The sequence below is a fragment of the Cuculus canorus genome, chromosome 8 (assembly GCF_017976375.1).
Source record: "Cuculus canorus isolate bCucCan1 chromosome 8, bCucCan1.pri, whole genome shotgun sequence".
NCBI classification, from domain to species: domain Eukaryota; kingdom Metazoa; phylum Chordata; class Aves; order Cuculiformes; family Cuculidae; genus Cuculus; species Cuculus canorus.
In genome coordinates this window covers 28,759,758-28,778,351 of record NC_071408.1, presented here as the reverse complement: position 1 = coordinate 28,778,351, position 18,594 = coordinate 28,759,758, and the positions used below count along the sequence as shown (strand labels likewise).

General features: G+C 55.3%; 1 protein-coding gene across 2 annotated transcripts; it reads right to left on the bottom strand.

Annotated features, from left to right (window-relative positions):
• Window positions 1–739: 739 nt before the first annotated feature.
• On the bottom strand, window positions 740–17,153 carry ELOVL1 (ELOVL fatty acid elongase 1). Of its 2 annotated transcripts, none has more exons than XM_054073255.1 (8): window positions 17,121–17,153; window positions 4,444–4,505; window positions 3,847–4,037; window positions 3,615–3,695; window positions 3,345–3,401; window positions 2,908–3,013; window positions 2,605–2,741; window positions 740–2,208 (listed from the first exon to the last, which is right to left on the bottom strand). In XM_054073255.1, exons 2-8 carry the CDS (start codon window positions 4,487–4,489, stop codon window positions 1,954–1,956), a joined length of 873 nt encoding a protein of 290 aa, XP_053929230.1. In that variant the 5' UTR covers window positions 4,490–4,505; window positions 17,121–17,153; the 3' UTR covers window positions 740–1,953. The 2 variants fall into 2 exon arrangements, with proteins under 2 accessions (XP_053929230.1, XP_053929231.1); XM_054073256.1 differs by lacking the exon at window positions 17,121–17,153 and adding an exon at window positions 4,883–5,148.
• Between the last annotated feature and the right edge of the window lie 1,441 nt (window positions 17,154–18,594).

Genomic DNA, 18,594 nt, shown 5'->3' with positions numbered 1-18,594 from the left:
GGCTGGACATCCACTAAAGCTCTCCCACACCCCAATCAAACTAACAGTGAAACTCCTGCAGGTTTAACACATTCCTTGCACCCACAAGCAGCCCAGCTGGCTACCCACCCCTCATCTCAGGCTTGAATCTGCTCCTCAGATCTCCTCTCTGCTCGGGAAGGCCTGTCCCAAGGCAATGGGGAAGGCAGCACTACATGGCAGCAGCGCTGAGGAGAAGCCAGGCTGTCTCAGGAGGCAGGGAGCAGCCAGGAAGATGCACTGCTGTAGCAAGACAGCAGCAACATAAACCTCCCTCTACCAGCCTCAGCCGTGTTCTCCACCGAACAGGGAAGGGGTGCTGGCAGATAGCAGCTGCTTTATCTTCAGCAGATGCAGAAAACAGACTGCTGAGCATCCAGGATCTCCATTCCTTGCTTTGCTACACCTCAGCTGCCCAGGATTTCTGAAAAGCAGCAGCTCCTCCTGGGCAGCGGGCCCAGGTCCCAGCCCACACCCCCGCTCCACCCCAGCCATTCTTTCATGGGGTGGAGTTACTTTCACAACGAGAGCCTTGACACATTTCCTGCCCTGAGAACTGCTCTACCAAAGCATTTGGAACCAATCTGCCATCTGCCTCATCAGCACGCTGCTATCGCCCTCTCCCACCAACACACAAACCTGCTGCACCAGCTGCATCTCCCAGCCCTGCCTCCAACCACACTGGCAAGATCAAGCACCTGGAACGGCCAGGAAAAACAAGAGGGCAGAGCCATTTCTCCTTCTGTTTGTTTATTTGTGATAGAAGAGCAGCCCAATTTGACAGGGCCTAACTCCTTCACCTCATCCTCAAGGCCACCATCGTGGTTTTGGTTACAGCCAGAGCAGGTGATTGGCACCAGGCCCAGGAGAGCTGCTGCACAGCCCCGCTGTAGGGCAGCTTACACCTTCACCCAGGCCCGGTTGGATCCACAAAGGCAAGAGGTGCTCACTGTTGCACCACAGCAGGGCCCACTACAACCATCCTGTGCTGTGCTCACCCCAGGCCACAGCAGGGCTGGTCCCAAAGCAGGAGAGCCCAGGAGCTGATTCTAGGGGCGATTATTGCTCAGGTCTTGAGTTTGCAGAAATGGAAGTGGTCCAAGGCAAGGCTGAGCTTGGCCTTCCACACTCCCGAGCAAGCCACCAGCTGCTGTACAGGCTCAGGTCAGTGTGGCTGAAGCACAGACTGAGCCCCTGGCCCAGGCACAGAAAGGCAAGGCAACCTGGGCTTACGTGGGGGAGGCGTTTCAGGCTGTCACAGTCCCTGCTACATACAAGGCACAGGGCACGTGTACTGCACTGGGCAAGGTGTGAGCAAGCGCTCCTGTCCCATACACTGCCCCTGCATTCTCCACAGCCACACCAGGGCAGGACCCCCACACCCAGGCACCTGGGGACCAGAGGGACAATGCAGCACTGTGGCAGGGAATGAGGTGGCACAAGGCATGATAGAGCAGGAGCACTCGCACTTGAACTGGCAGCAGCAAGTGACCAGGGACAAGTCTGCTCATCCACACAGGCGCTGATGAGACAGGGGAGAGGAGAGGGCACCAGGACAGGAACCAGTTGGTTTCTTCTTTTGGTCCTACTCAGAAGGAAATGGACCCCAGGCAGAAGGGCCTGATGTAGGCACTTAGGGGAAGTTCCTTTGGAAACACTGGAATGGGACTGCAGCCCCACAGCTGTGATGCAGGCAGCTGCCTCCCTGCTCAGCAACACTGAGAAACAGCACGAGCCCTCCCAGGAGCAGGAGAAGTTGCCCGTGGCTGGTCAGAGCAGAGGGGCTGGGCATGCAGACAGAGGACAGCAGGGCTGGGCACAGGGGTACAACAGTCTGTAGGCACTTGACTTGGCTAGTGGCACCCAGGAGCAGAGGAACAGGTCCCAGCTGCCTCTGCCCCGGGGCTCTCATTGGCTCTGGGAGGGCCTTGCCCTCTAGTTGGCTTTGAGCTTCCCGTTGGCAACAGCGCCGTTCTCGTGGATGCTGCTACCGTTGTGCTGGGCTGCTTGCTGAGCCACTCTGGGCAACCGTTTGCCCTTGGTGTAGGACTGGTACCAAAAGTTGGAGAAGAGGATAAAGAAGATGGTCCCATAAATCCAGATGAGGTGAATGAAGATGGGGAACTGGTACTGGCAGCTGGGCATGAAGTAATACTGGGAGATGTGGATGGAGACAATCACGAACTGTGCCTGGGAGCAAGGCAGAGCAGCGACAAGTCATTTATAGGAGCAGGGTCAGGGATCCCACCAGAGACCTTTGTAAATTAAGCTAAGAAGTTCCTTTCCCACCCTACAGCAGACATCCTCATGATGAGGCAGAGCCTCAGCAGCTGGAAGAAGCACGCACAAGGTCTCAAGGCAGCACATGCCTCTCACCCTCCCAATGTGGCTGCAGGCTGAGCATCGCCCTCACCCTGACGAGGCTGTAGGGCTATCAGAGGCCCACAGTGGGCCAGAACTGCTAGAAACCGGGTGAGAGGCTGCAGAAAGATACAGCTGCTGGCTGGATCTTTCATAGGTACGAGGGCTGGTCTGCCCCTCGCATCAGAGGGTGACGGCATATGCTCTGCTCCACAGCAAACTCACCAGCTGGATGGCTGTGATGTGCTTCTTCCACCACAGGTACTTCTGAAAGGCAGGTCCTGCTGCTGAGAGCCCGTAGTAGAAGTACATGACAACATGCACCATGGAATTGACCATAGCATGGAATGAGCCCATTCCCCCTGCAAAGACACATGTTCATTAGCATAAATCGGCCCTCCACAGCAATTAGAACTACAAGCAGGTCCTGAGAGCCCAGCAATACCTAAAACAAAGCCCTTCTCAGCATGCATGGGCTGACCCCACATCCCTTCTCCAGGCTGTGCACCCAGATTGTCTCCATCTTACCTGGACCAAACTTTGCTCCCCACCACCAGCTCCAAGGCAGAACAGAGTGGTGGAAGAGGTGCAGGAATGTGACCTGTTCATTCTTCTTCCGCAGGACAAAGATAACCTGCAATGAGAACCCAATAGCATCAAAGCCCTGCAGCCCTGGGGAGCACCTAAAGCAGGCTGAGCCACTAATTCAGTGGCTGATCTCAGTGATGCTCTCCTCCTTCTCCAAGCTCACTACTACCACACATTAGGTCACCTCACAGCTTCCAGAGCTGTAACATGCCAAGAGTTGGCTATTGCAGACGCCAGAGTCCACAGCAACCATGCCAGACAGAAGCACTGCCTGGTTGGACTGGAAAGGCTGAAGAAAAGGCACCAACCCCAAGTACAAGGGGCCCAAGCTCCCTGCCCAACATGCAGTGACAAGACCTCCCCAGCAGCTCACTCACCGTGTCTGTCAGCTCAATGAACTTGGAGAAGACAAAGAGCCAAGCAACTCTGACCATCTGTAACAGAACAAGTTAACATTAGAGACCTACCTCAGCCTGAAAGCGCTGAGCAACCAAGGGTCTCCATAAAGTAACGCTGGGGTGAAACCAAGAGCCAGGGACTAAGTCCTCTGCCTTGGGAGAGGCAGATAGCTATGACCTTGGTGTCCAAACACAAATGCTGAATAAAGGCCATCCCAGGCCATCCTTATCAGAAGGACAAGAACTCACCCTGAGGGCCTTGGGGTCCTGCGAGAAGTCCACAGGGTCACATCGCCAGGTGTACCCAGTAAGCCACCCTGCCATCAGGAACTGCAACAAGAACATCAACAGGGTGAGGCCAACACACATCAAGCCCTGCACCAAAGGGCAGAGAACAGCCTGCAGAAGCGCTCCCATCACCCACGCAGTCAGCACAGACTGCTTTATACGTGCCACACAAAGCCTACTGCCAACAACTCACCTCATAGACAATGTAAATTGAGAGTCCCACCAGAAAGAAGTTGTATAGCACCATGAACTTCTTCAGATTTAAAGGCTTTCTGTTGGCCATTAGCCAAGGACCCAAGGATAGTACAAAGTAGACATATGCCAGAAGGATGCCCATCACAAGAAACGGGGACTGCATCAGTGGATAATCAGCAATGCGGGGGTCTGCGGAGAGAGCCACGGTGCAGAGCAGTTAGCATTCTCATCCCTGCCTGCTGCAAGCAATGCTCCTGCCACAGCAGAGGCAAGGATACAGCAATCCTGCTCTCACAGGAGTGCAGGTTAGGGCAGCCTGGGAGCAGAGGCTGGTGACACCAGCCTGAAGTCTGCTGCAGGGCAGCCTGGAGACTCTTTGCCCAGGAGAGCAGAAGTGCACCAAAAGGGCCTGCATGGGCACTGAGGTGAGGCAGCATCATAACAAGCAGCCAAAAAAACCACAGAGCTGCTTCTGCATCTGGGCAGAGGCAGGATACCCAGACTGCTTCAGGGGTGACAGACCCCTCCCCTGGGCCTGTGGCACTAAAGCATGTGGTGCCACCTGCCCTGCAGCTGGGCCGAGCCAAACACTCACCTGCTTTCTTCATGAAGTCCTGATACATGGTCACAATCCCCTCCATGGTGGTGGCAGTATCTCTGTGGAGAGGAAGGGCAGATCAGGCAGCTGTTTTCCCAAGAGCGCAGCACGCAGAGCACAGCCCTGCAGATCAGCAGATTTCAAGCACAGCTAGAGGTACAGTTCTGTACCTGGCCAGCAATGCTCTCAGCTGATCTCACACACCAAAATCCACTTTCCAGTTGGGCCATATGCTCCCTACTTCTCACTGGGACCTCACCATTCACTACCAGCAGTCCTTCCAAGGCAGGATCCTAACATTTCAAGCCAACTAGGAAAGCTTCAATCCTCAGCACCCTGTCTCCAGCCCCTTACGTCTTGCTCCTGCTGTACAGGTTGAAGCATTATCACCCATGAGCACCACAATGTTGCCACCAGCCTTGCCATCCATACCTACCCAACACACTACTCTTCCCGACTCTAGCACAAGGTTTCCAAGGGAGACATAGAGCTGGTCCACACTCGCCACAGAGCAGTGCCTTTATGATCGGCTTTGGGCTTCTGTCCACTGATCCCCACCAGAGAAGCAACAAAGCACCACTGGCAGAGCTGCTGCACGAGGAAGAGAAGCCATTGGTTCAGTAACAAACACTAGTCTCTGGTGGCCGAGTTGCTTGTTTCACATCCATACACAGAACTCTCTTTCAAAGAGGTACCGCTCCATAACCCAGCACCTCAGAGGTCAGCACAGCCTACTCGGCAGTGACTTCCATTCTCCTTCCAAACGGGAGAGAGCATCCCCAGTTAGAGGAGAGAGCTGCAGGAGAAGGATGCAGGCCTACAGGAAGGACTGGCACTCCCCACACATGCTCACTGGAGCACATGCCAGACAGCAATCCAGACGGACAGAGCCAGAAGAGCAGGAAGGGTCCAGGCTCTTGCTGCTGCAGGCAAGTTTGAAACACCCTCACCCAGCCCCTGTGCTCCCCAGCCTCTGCCCAGCCCAAAGGACACCAGAACAGCAGGAAGGGAGGCAAAGCACAGCCCCAGCCTCCCCTGACTCACTCATCTGCGAGGGAGGCATTCCCCAGGGCTCCTACCAAAGAGACACTCCACCTACCTCTTCCTCCAGGAAGGCACGCAGGAATCACTGCCCACGTACAGGCCTGGGGAAACAGGTACCCAACCCAACCTCCTCAGGAGGTTTATTGTCACCACCACAAAGCACATGGCTTCTCCTAGAGAAGCAGCTACGAGGCTGAAGCCAGAGCAACCTTCCCCCAGCGGGGGCCTTACTGGGAATATCCAGCAGCCACTGCCACCTCAAGCCCCCAGCCAGCACTAGCATCGCTCCTCCAGCTCTGCTGCAAGAGGAAGAGCTCAAAGTTCTTTGCTCTAGCTGGGACCCAGGCAGGAGGGCAGCAGACATCGCCTGTGCAGCACTACCAAGGGCCTACGTGACAGGCTTCACTGGCACCATTCTTCATTGGGTGCTGGCACACACCACCCTGGCTCACCATCCTCTGCAAAGCACTTTAGTGCAGCAACAGTGCTGGCTCTGAGCCTGCCCAGTCATATCCTGTGTGCTCCACCAGACCAGGGAGTGCCACTCTCTGCAACAGTGGGGTGGAACAGGTCTCCCCCTTCACCCACACCCCCATTCCTTCAAGCAGGGCTCCAGAGCAGCCCACACAGCCACACATCCCAGGGACAGAGCTCAAAAGATTTGCTGTCCTTCAGAAAGCACAGAAGGTGGTTCCTCACACCTCCTTGGAGCCAACTGCAACAACAGGGGAAAGCCCACTCAGGATGGATCCCCACACCTCAAGAGCACCAGCACCAGAACAGATGCTCACCTCCCCACCAGAGGTTTCAAGGGGTTTAATAGAAAGTAATACTTGCAGTATTACTGCGATACCCATAATATTTAAGGTCTTGGTCCAAGATTACCCACTCTCCATGCGCAGCAGAGGCCAGAAAAGCACAGCAGGGATGAGCATCCTCAAGAGCCTTTGAAGGCTCCAGCTGTGGGAAACAGTGAACACAAATCCTGACAGATGCTAAGAGCAAGCTCTAAACTCGTCTGTCTAGTTTCAACCACTACATCCAGCAACACCTTTATTTGCTAGATTGAGGAGCCCTCAAGAGTTAGTTCCCAGCACAGGTACCCAACTATTCAAGCTCTGTGTTTATCTTATCAAGCTGAATCAGTCAGCCTTACTACAGGGCCAAGGCAGAGACAAGAGCTCCTGCAGGGCTCTTGCCTATTTTGGGCAGGCTAGGATGAGAAGATAGTCATCAGTCACCCAGGGCCTTAGAGCTACATCTCACACTGCAGGGAAATACTTCAGCTCAGGCTCTCTGGATTACTTTGCTGACCCCGGTCTCAGCAAGGCTCCAGCACCACTGGCCAACTAGGACCCTAGCTTACAACAATTCAGCATTCCAGGACACTGGAGACTCAAGAGGACTCACACCCTAGTTTTGCCTTGGAAGACCTGCCAAAGGCTGCACAAAGCACACGGCAGGCAAGGGTCACCTGGCAGCAGCCCTCAACCAGGCAGGTGGTGGGAGAAGCCCACTTCAACCCAGCATTAGCACAGGATTCTCTACTAAGGTGAGCAGTGCTGGTAGTTGAGCTGCAAAGGGGGAGTTGTAGAGCAGGCCCAAATATTGCCTTAATTAAGCAGAAGGATGCAAAGTGCACTGGCCTGCCTGAACCACTACTCTGCTCTTGTGAGACCCCACCTGAAGTCCTGTGTTCAGCTCTGGGGCCACCAACATAAGGATGCGGACCTGTTGAAGCGAGTCCAGAAGGCCAGAAAGATAACCAGCCTGAGAGAATTGGGGTAGTTCAGCCTAGAGAATAGAAGGCTCTGGGAGAACCTGCTACAAGAAAGCCGTGGAGGGGCTCTATATCAGGGAATGCAGGGATAGGACAAGGGGGAATGGTTTTAACATGAAAGAGGACAGATTGAGATTAGACCTAAGGAAGAAATTTTACATTATGACAGCGGGGAAGCACTGGCCCAGGTTACCCAGGGAAGTCATGGCTGCCCCTTCCCTGGAGGTGTTCAAGTCCAGGTTGGATGAGGCTTTGAGCAATCTAATCCAGTGGGAGATGTCCCTGCCCAAGGCAGGAGGCTTGGAAGTGGATGAGCTTTAAGGTCCCTTCAACCCATACCACTCTGTGATGCAATTTGATATGCCTCCATGCCAACCTTTCTGCTGCAGGCAAGGGGTTTCCAGCAAACCATGTATCTGGGAACCTGAACTCACACCTGCCACTTCCTCTGTGCACAACACCAGCACTCGGTGTTCCTCTGCGCTTTGAGAGGGCTTCACCATCCATCTGCTCCTACTGCCCTCCATGCTACACCACGCATCATGTTGCAGGCATTTCCAGCTCAGTGGTTGCATCCACCCACTCTGCACAGGGGAGACACTTACTCTCCATTGACTCTTCCCAGATCCCAATTTTCTTGAGCAAGAAGCTGGAAGGAGATGGGGAACCCAAAGCTGAGTGAATAGGTGAAGACAAATCAAATAAACAGGTCCAAGCATCCCAACGCACCATGAACCCCTGGGGCTCAAACACACCCTGCATGATACCTAGAGACCTTGCAACACATCTCCTTCCACCTCTCATCAACAGGGTGTCACTTCCCCATCTCAGAGAGACATTTCCCACTATTTGCAAACCAGAGTTTCAGCCAGCATTCTGCCCGAGTAACTAGCATCAAGGATTAGACACTTGCTTACGCCAGGCTATGTGTAACACTGCATATTTCAAACAAGCCGTACAGCCAATTAGTGCAACTTCAGCAGGAGCAGCAAGGCCCTTTGTAACCAGCCCCAGAGCAGTCACACCACAGCACAGTGATCCATGGCACTGACAGAGATCAGAGCTCAACTCAGTAAGTTTTATTAACAGCCTTGCAGGGTGCATCTCTCCCCAGCCATCTGCAAGAAACAGACTCAGCCCCAGCCGTCCAACACCCAACACTACTACCCCATCAGCATTCAAATCAGAAGTCAGTCCTGTAATAAGTGTGAGAGCACGCCACCCTCATCTCCCCACTAGTTTAATTACAAGCAGCACCAAAACAGTCTGGTAGGTGGCCACAGAGCTGCCACCCAAGAGAGCTGGCACAGGGCCCTCACTGAACTGGCTAAAAGCAGGCCTGGCCCCTGCAGGGCTCACAAGGGAGTATCAGCCTTCAAAGGTCAGGAGCTAACCAGTTGGCCAGGTATCAAACTAAGCTGCATCCCTGACCTATAATCCATCAGCAAGACTTGGTGAGCTCCACAGCCTGTCAGGAAGAGGCATCTTCCTCATCGAGCTCCTCACCACAGCACCTGCTCAGCTTCCTGGAGCTCCAGAAATTCACTAGCAAGTGCTCCATGCACCCAGAGAGTAAGCTTCCAGGCAGAGATATGGGGATCTGTAGCTCAGAAGCATCTGTCAGCAGCAGCTGCCACTGTGGAAGAAGAGTAGGAGTGACCAACCTGTGGCCCGGTGGCCCCAGCCCAGGCACAGAAAGGGCTGCACAAGGCACACACTGAGGCTGGCACCTCAAACCTTCACCAAGAGCAGTCAGTCGCAGCTCCTGGAAAAGCTTAGGCACAAGCAAATCCAGCAAGATCATAGAATCATAGAATGGTTTGAGTTGGAAGGGACCTTAAAGATCTAACTCCACACCCCATGCCATGGGCAGGGACACCTCCCACTGGACCAGGCTGCTCAAGGCCCCGTCCAACCTGGCCTTGAACACCTTCAGGGATGGGGCATCCACAACTTCCCTGGGCAACCTGGGCCAGTGCCTCACCACCCTCACTGTGAAGATGGGGAATGCAAAGCCATGTCTACCCTTAACAACACATGAGCAGCAAGGCAGTCAGAGCAAGCCAAGGAGAAGGAATCTGGCCAGCCCTAAGCAGCAAAACTCTGTTCCCAGTAGGATCGCTCTAAGACTGAAGTTTACCATGAAGCACACAAAACTAGATTTGGATCTTCCCCTTCTGCTGCTCTGTGTCCAGGTGAAAGGGAGAGGGGCCTGCAACCAGACAGTACACCCTTGCTTCCCACACAGCATCTCAGGACACCATATGAATGTATATGCAGCAGAGTACTCAGCAGGAGAGCCCTACTCAAGTCCACCTGCATCACTGCTAATGACTGCAGCCATCTGACTGAAGATTCAGTTAAGGCACTGCTGTCCACATACTACTAAAGTCATGTTTTCCCCCCTTAAGAGAAATCACAGCCTAAAGAGATGCCTATGCACCAGCTCATAGGGCACAGAAGACCAGCCTGGCAGGAGAACACGAGCTGCTGTGTTTCAAGTGTGGAAAGCCATGCCAGCAGATTAAGGCAGAGCCGGGGAGCAGCTCTCCTAGCCTGGCACCTTGGCTCTGAGGATTCAGGACAGACCGATCAGAGTTTGACGACAACCAATCCTCTCAGCCCACATCATACTATGAAGTCTACAAGGAAACTTCATGCTAACACCACTAGATACGTTTTCCTATTTGAATCACATTGATTTGTCACTTCCTCTGGCTCAACTACATTGAGGGCCAAAGGACATGGCTAACACCCTGGCACCACATGCTCTGCATCAGTGTGCTTTTAACTCAGTACAGGAGGACTGTGTTCATAGAGGACTCAAACTCTTGATATATAACAGCTCTTGCGAGAGCTGCCCTTGCACCTGGTGGGAGGGTCATGCTGGCTGGGTGCTGTTCCTGGCACACTGGTTCCAAGTGGCAGAAACGACTTGTCTGAAGTTGAGGAGTTTCCCCATCTTCACCAGGTGTGTGTTAATACGCTACCACCATCTCATGCAATGGCTGTAAACCCCAGAGGCCTTTGGATAGCATCCTACAGATACTAAGCTCTCCTTTTCCCATGCTTGCTAGAAGCACAGAGAGCAAGAGACTCCCAGATTAACAGGCAAGCTCTGAAGAGCCTGAGCAGCGTGGCACCTTGCAAGCCTTCAGAGGAAGGAGCGAGCCCATCGCAGTAGGTTACTGGTAGCCTTGTACAAAAACAAAGGTAATCAGACTTCAAGGTCTCTCAAGAGCATACATTGCAGCTAAAGGTCTGTATGCACAGCACAGTATTTTTTTTCGGGGACAACACCTCCCGACGCTGATCAGGTAAGCTGTTACAGTAGGCTTATCCCTTATCACGTTCAACACCGGTGGCTGCATTTTCAGGGCACTGATATCAGCACAGATGAGAGCAGCTGGGAAAAGACAACATTAGGAAGAAAGTCTGATATGCAAGGAACAAAGGAGTAAAGCAGCAAAGGAAGAAAAAGAAACTGAGGGTGAGATACCCACTGAAGTAGAAAATAAGGTATTTCCTTCCCAAGCTAAGGACACCAAGCTGTGTCCACTTCTTTGTGCAGCCCCAGGGGAGGGGGAATGCGGTGGAAGGCTGGGCACCCTCTGAAGGGATGGCAGCCAGCAGCCCCCTGGGGTGCATAGAGACCACACTCACTAAGGAGGGACAGAACTAGGCAGACAGGTCTCAACCAAGCAAAGCAGCTCCTGAGACCTGCTTCTAGAAGTAGGTCAAGCCTTCTAAAGCCCTCTAGCAGAGGGACACAGAGCACTCCTATCTGCACCAGAGCATTCACCTCTGGTTGTAATCATTATGTAAGTACCTCCCCCTTCACCTCTGCTCCTGCAGTGCCTGTAATCATTACACAGCAGTGATTACTGTGCTCTGTCCCATCCAGGGCTGTGCATTAATTGGACAGGCACACCAATACATCAATAGGCATCAAAAGTCTACAAAGCAAGATGCAGAAAGGAAAGATTCCTAAAATCCCTCCAACAGCTCTATCCAGACCATTCAAGAAGCCCAAGAGTGAACCCAGAGCCACTTCTCATTGAGACAAGGAGTCACTCCTGGAACTCACAATGACATCAGCTTTGGCCCTCTACACCAAGAAAGTAGTGCAGTCAGACAGCCACCTTCTAACGAGAGAAAGGGATGTTCTCTGAGAACACTAAAGATAGACTCCAGCAGCACAGTATATGCACCACAGATCCCAACAGGCACAAGGCTTAACAGGTACCACCTTGAACAGCATTAACAGCCCTCCACGCACAAAAGAAACGGCATTAGGCCTCATTATCTCCACAAGAGTATAGATTGACCACTCCAAGACAGGGCTGTTGTTCCTGCTGCTGTCCTGTACTGACAGCAAAGGCCTCTTAGGGTTAAAAAGAAGAAACATGAGATATAAATATGCATATATATAAAGAGCACATCTATTAACAAACCATGAGAACAAGCAAGCTGAGCTGATCTACAGCTTATCTCCTTGCAGAAAGGTTGGAGAACTTGCTGCCACACTGACAGCTTACCACCCTGATCCATGCCACAGGGAAGAATCAACCAGAAATCAAACACCCTATGAGACGCCAAGGGAAATCAAGAACCATCACACCCAGTTACACCTCCACCATCCCCAAGCCACTGAAGTTTCAGATAGCATCCAGACACAGGCCTGCTGGTGGGAGCTGGCCATGGCAGCCGCAACTTGTCATCTATGAGCAATAGCAGCACCACAGCTCCTGCAGGGATGAGCCCTGGCTCCTAGGATCAGCTCCTTCCTGCAAGAGCCCAGGCTGTCTCACCTGTTTGACTAGCAAGAACCAGACTTTCCAGCCCAAGTACTCCCACCACCTGACAGCCAGCAGGACACATACTAGCACAAATCCAACAGAAAAGCACAGAAACACAGATGATCTCTTGGGCTATCACTGCCACCAACTCCCAACTATCTCCTGTAAGCTTCTTCCTAAAGGAGGGATCCCAGCCCCAGTGCTGATTGTGCTGTTATTCCAGCAGAGAAGGGGAAAGCATTCACTCACAACCTTCACGGACAGTGCCAAGCCAAGCATGCAACAATCCACCTGCTTCTGATGCCAGCTTCAGAGCTACCTGAGGATGCCAAGCTTTTCTCCACCAGGAGAGAAAGGAGACTCTATGCACCTTGAATACGCTCACTTATTTTCACCTCCAAAACATGGTGCAGGACACCAAGGACAGAGGGAGTTTTTCATCCCCTACCCTTAGTTTTAACAGTAGTTTCTCTCATATTACAGTTCTGCCATGAAGGACCACATAATAACCGCCATCTAGCAGACTTTGAGGAAACAGAAGTGAGAATACAACGCAGGGCAGGACTGCAGTGGCCCAGGCTGTGTGGGTGGCATGGCTTAATCCCCACAGCAAGATGCAGCAAGGAGATGCTGCAACAGCTGGCACGGTGCTGCTTATGACAGGAACAGGCTGTCAGCAGCAGCTCACACCCACGAATCAGACAGAGGGGCTTCCTAGGAAAGAGCTAAGACACAGCAGCCACAATCAAGCCCCGAGGGCTCAGCCAAACATTTGGTGCTCTAAATCACCCTCAGGAAGCTGCCTAGCAGGTCTGATGGGAAGGTCAGCTCCATCCAGCTAGGAATCTGCCCTGGCTGCATTCTGAAAGGAGAGAAGGTTGCCAATTTGGGGGAGCACAGAAGGATGGATGCGCTGCTCCACAGGCATCTGAAAGGGAAGAGATGCTCTGAGGGAATGCACTAGCAAGGAAAGTGCCTTTACTGCCCACTGACCATAGGAAGGAGTATTCCCTCCGCCTCTTTCTGCCCTTAGGACTTCAGAACCAAGATGGTCAGTCACAGGGAAAGCAGCTGGCAGTCCCCCTGTGGGAAGCAGCCTGAGCACTCGGGCATATGGACTGCCACCCCCAAAGCCTCTCCTCCCCTCCAATGCTTATGTATTTATGCTGTCTCATCTAGCCTGATAGAGATTAAAAAGAAACAGCTTTCCTAACTGCCCCTTCATTACAACAGAGGAACAGACCCACATAAGAGACCTACAGATCAGGTCCAGTGCTGCCTGTAAAAGGTCAGATCAGCATTTGGCCACAGTTATTACACCTGCAGTCACCCAGCAAGCACAGACCCCCATGTATCACCACAGACCAATCTGAGGTGAGCTTGCAGCCAGGCTACTGCTGCCACTAACCTCCCACCTGCGTTCCAGCACAAGGGCCAGAAGGAGGCCAAGCACCTACATGAGCGGGCACTCAAAGCTAACATTGTGTGGCAGCAGCGGGGGAGGCCTGGTACTGCCACCCTGCCCAGAGGAGGAGGGAAGAGCCATCTCAATGGAACATTGATGCTGAGGGCTGAGTAGGAGAAAAAGCCCTCTGGCACCAAGCAGGCAGTTCCACTGCAGAAAGCTGCTCTGCTGCAGGGAAGCCCCAGCAGACCACAGCCCCCCTCAGCGATTCCCAGGAGCCAGGCAGTGCAGCCCACCTCCTCCTGCCTGAGTAGCAGCCCGGCTAGGGCAGCCTGGCATAGACCTCAGAGCTCCCCCATCTCCAGGCAAGCAGCCCCGGCGATGCTCCCCACACCTAACCTATGCTGCTGGTCATCACCATTCACTAGGTGTCCTGAATGGTGTCTTGCTGTGGGAGCAACTGGCTGGCTTAATAAGGACCAAACTCTGCACCCCACTGCTGCCCTTCCCGGTGGGGGAGGGCAGCACCAAGCCTGGCACCCCACTGCCAGCCAAGGGAGCACTGAGCGACACACCCCACTGCTCTCCCAGCTGGGATGGGGTCTTGGGGGGGGGGGGGGGGTGTTGCACAGCGTCAAGGCCCCTGCAGCTACCCTGCTGGTTGGGTGGGCAGCAACAAGCTCCGTGCCCCTACTGCTGCCACCCTGGCTGGAGGAGCACCGAGCCCTGCAGCTAACAGCTGCCCTGGTTAGGGCGGCATCACCAAGCCCTGCACCCTTGCTGCTGCCAGCCTTCTTAGGAGGGGCACTGAGCCCTGCACCCCCGCTGCTGTCAGCCTTCTTAGGGGGGGCACTGAGCCCTGCACCCTGCTGCTGCCAGCCTTGTTGGGGGGGCACCGAGCCCTGCACCCTGCTGCTGCCAGCCTTCTTAGGGGGGGCACTGAGCCCTGCACCCTGCTGCTGCCAGCCTTCTTAGGGGGAGCACCGGGCCTTGCACCCTGCTGCTGCCAGCCTTGTTGGGGGCACCGAGCCCTGCACCTTCACTGCTGCCAGCCTTCTTAGGGGGGACACGGAGCCCTGCACCCTGCTGCTGCCAGCCTTGCTGGGGGGGGCACCGAGCCCTGCACCCTGCTGCTGCCAGCTAGGGGGAGACAACACAGAGCCCTACACGCTGCTGCTGCCCTGGTTGGCGGGGGCATCACCGAGCCCTGAACCCCCGACTGCTGCTGTCTGGGGAGGGGGGGCAGCATCGACCCAGCCCCGCAGCCGCGCCGGCCGGGGGGTGGCACAGGCGGCAAGGGGGTCAGCCCTGAGCCCCGCAGCTTCCCCCTGGCCGGGCAGGCTCGGCTCCCACTGGGTTCCGGGACCCGGAAGCGCGGGGCGGGCCAGGCCGGGGGGGACAGGGGCGGCTGCTGGCCCCGTGGAGCCCGCCCCGGTGACCGGGGGCTCAGCCAGCCCCAGCGCTGCCACCCTCCCATCGCCCCCCCTACAGAACGAGTGCTCGTTCCCACCGCACCCCCTAGTCCCCGCGCAGCCACCGGGTCCTGACCCGGAGAGGGAGGCAGGCCCTGTCCCCAATAGGGCCACAATCAACAAGGACAGTCCTTTCCTCCTGGCAAGCTGGGAAAGCATCCCGAGCCGAGGCAGGGGGCAGCTCTGGCATGTGACTGCCCCAAAGGAGGGCAGCCTGGCTGTGCAATGGGAACCACGCTCTCGCCTGGGCAGCCCCGAGGGTGCTCAGGGGCAGCAGCACCAGGCTGGGGGTTCTGGGAAAGCTCCCCACAACTCCACAATCCCAGCTCCAGGCAGCGCCAGCTCCCTGTGTCACACCACCACAGTCCCAGCTCCTCCTGCCGCAACAGCCAGCACCCCGCGCCCACCACCATGACCCCAGCTCCTCTTAAACACTTACACAACTAGACTGGGACCCACCCTTTTGATACTGGGGGGTCTGCACACCTTTGGCCTGTCACAAGCACCCACATTGTTGCTGTAGCACTCCTCATGCTCACTGTGACCACCAAGCTCCCCACGATCACCACCACAACACCCATCTCCTCTTAAACACTTAACCTGAGACCTCACTTATCCTCCTCCTTTTGGCACAGCGGGAGACTGCACACCTCTGGGCTGTCACGAGTACCCACGCTGCTATTGTAGTGCTCCTTGCGCCCAGCACCACGACCCCCAGCTCCTCTTAAACACTTAACCTGAGACTCTGCTTATCTTCCCACTTTTGGCACAGCGGTCTGCACGCCCCTGGCCTGTCACAAGCACCCATGTTTGCTGCTGTAGTGCTCCTTGCGCCCACCATGACCCGCAGCTCCTCGTGCCACCAGCATCATGATCCCTAGCTCCTCTTAAACACTTACAAAACCAACCTGAGACTCTGCTTATTACTGAGACCCCCTTATTACTGAGACCCCCTTATTACTGAGACCCCCTTATTACTGAGACCCCCTTATTACTGAGACCCCCTTATTACTGAGACCCCCTTATTACTGAGACCCCCTTATTACTGAGACCCCCTTATTACTGAGACCCCCTTATTACTGAGACCCCCTTATTACTGAGACCTTACTCCTTCTGGCACAGGAGTTCTGCATGCCCCTGGCCTGTCACAAACACCCACTCCTTGCGCTCACCACCATGACCTCCAGCTCCTCTTAAACACTTACAGAAACAACCCAAGACCCCACTTCTCCTCCTCCTTTTGGCACAGGAGGTCTGCACGCCTCTGGCCTGTCACAAGCACCCACGCTGCTGCTGTAGTGCTCCTGCACCCACCATGATCCTCAGCTCCCCGTGCTCACCCGTGATCCCTCAACTCCTCTTACACAAATAACCTGAGACCCCACTTCTCCTCCTCCTTTTGGCACAGGAGGTCTGCACGCCTCCAGCTTGTCACAAGCCCCCACGCTGCAGCACTCTTTGCACTCGCCGCAACTCCGGATCTCCCTGCACCCACCACCATGACCCCCCAGTTCTTTTAAGCCTCTCTGAGACCCCACTTCTCCTCCTCCTTTTGGCACAGGGTTCTGCACGCCCCCGGCCTGCCAGACACCCCCGCCGCTGCTCCCCCTGTGCAGGGAGGGTGACGGCCACCCCAGCGCCCTCCCACCCGGTGGCAGCCGCACCCAGCCTCACCACAGCCATGTCGCAACATCCATCCCGCCCATCAGGCCACGGCCTCCCCACATTCATCACACAACACACACACACACACCCGCTCTGGGTGACACCACTCAGAGCATCCCCGGTGACAAGGACAGAGATAGACGCGGCTCCTCCAGCCTCTTCCGCTCCTGCGGGCGGTTCAGCAGGTGCCAAGGCAGCACATGGCCTCACCACGGCCACGCCGGGAAGGCAGAGCTGCAGCCCCCGAGCAGATAAACCCGCTGAGCCCCAGCTGCTCCGCATCAGCCTTCAGAAAGCAGCTCCCTTCGAGGAGCTGCCCCCCACTCGCCCCCACCCATCACAGGCGCCTCCTTCCCAGCCCCCCGCCCCAAAACCCCAACAGGACCCCTGGGAAACGCCACGCAGTCCCAGCCCGGTCCCACCACACAGGGCTGGACCCAGCGCCCACCGCGCCGGCCGCGCCAGGCCCGCCCCGTGCACGCAGCTCCCCCGCGCCCCCACGCACTCACCGCCGGCCGCACCCCACTCTACCCGCCACCACAGCGGCGCCCCCGCTTAAATAACCTGCCCTGCCCCTCCCCGCTGCTGATTGGCCACTGTGTGACAAGCTCCGCCTATAGTGGGCGTGATCTCTTCCCTGCACTAATCAGAGCTGCCGACGGAGCCCTCCCGTTCCTTAGCCACGCCCACTCCACTCAGTAGTCCCCTCCATTCAGTAGCCCCGCCCCTTCCAGGGCCCTGTCCTTCAGTAGCCCCGCCCACTCCTGCCCCTGTATTTGGTGGCCCCGCCCACTCACTAGCCCCGCCCATCCAGTAGCGGGCCCCCACTCCCCCCTTCGGGCAGGGCCTCCTTAGGGGTGGGCGGCGGTCTGGTGTCGTTAGGGGTGGTCGTGGTGGGGTTTGGGGCGGGTTTGGCTGTTTTTGAGGAGGGAGGCAGCTGCCTGGGGAGGCTGAGGGGGTGGAGGGGAAGCAATAGGGGGGGAAAAGTGGGAAATTAATGACAGGATGTCCCCAGTTGGAAGGGGCCCACAAGGATCATCGAATCCAACCCCGGACCCTGCACAGGACAACCCCAACGTTCACCCCATGGGTCTGAGGGTTGTCCAAATGCTTCTGGAATATGGCCAGGCTTGGCATCATGACTTCTTCCCCGGGGAGCTGTTCCACGGCTCCACCACCCTTTGGGTGAAGAACCTTTTCTTGATATCCAACCTAAACCTCACCTGGCACATCTTCCTGCCATTCCCTCAGGCCCTATCATTGGTAACCAGAGTAATCAGCTCTTCCTCCTTCCCTTGTGAGGAAGGAGTAAACTGCAGTGAGGTCCCCTGTCATCCTTGTCTTCTCCAGGTTATTTCAATGGAAGTCCCAATCCTGCAGGTTCTCACAGGGTGGTCAAGGTCCACCCCATCAAGCAGCATAGAATCATAGAATAGTTTGGGTTGGAAGGGCCCTTAAAGATCATCTAATTCCTACCTGCTGCCATGGGTAGGGACACCTCCCACTGGATTTGGTTGCTCAAAGACTCGTCCAACCTGGCCTTGAACACTTCCAGGGATGGGGCAGCCACAGCTTCTCTGGGCAACCTGGGCCAGTGCCTCACCACTCTCATGGTGAAGAAATTCTTCCTTATGTCTAGTCTAAATCTGCCCCTCTCCAGTTTATACCCATTGCCCCTCATCCTATCACTACAAGCCTTTGTGAACAGTCCCTCTCCAGCCTTCTTGTAGCCCCTTTTGGGCACTGGAAGGTCACTATAAGATCTTCTTGGATCCTTCTCTTCTTCAGGCTGAACAAGCCAAATTCTCTCAGCCTGTCCTTATATGGGAGGTGCTCCAGCCCTTCTGATCATCTTTGTAGCCCTCCTTTGGACCTGTTCCAACAGCTCCATATACAAGCAAAGCCTGGGTCATCATCTGCATCCTGGTCACTCACAGGTGGTGATGAACACACCTTCAGAAGAGCTTGGTGTCAGCAGGAGGC

Excerpts from the sequence above, each read along its gene's own strand:
- ELOVL1 (XM_054073255.1), bottom strand. The coding sequence starts at position 4,489 with ATGGAGGGGATTGTGACCATGTATCAGGACTTCATGAAGAAAGCAG. Across the intron at positions 3,696-3,846 it reads CAATTTACATTGTCTATGAG|TTCCTGATGGCAGGGTGGCT; the intron begins GTGAGTTGTTGG and ends TTCTTGTTGCAG. Across the intron at positions 3,402-3,614 it reads AGGACCCCAAGGCCCTCAGG|ATGGTCAGAGTTGCTTGGCT; the intron begins GTGAGTTCTTGT and ends GTTCTGTTACAG.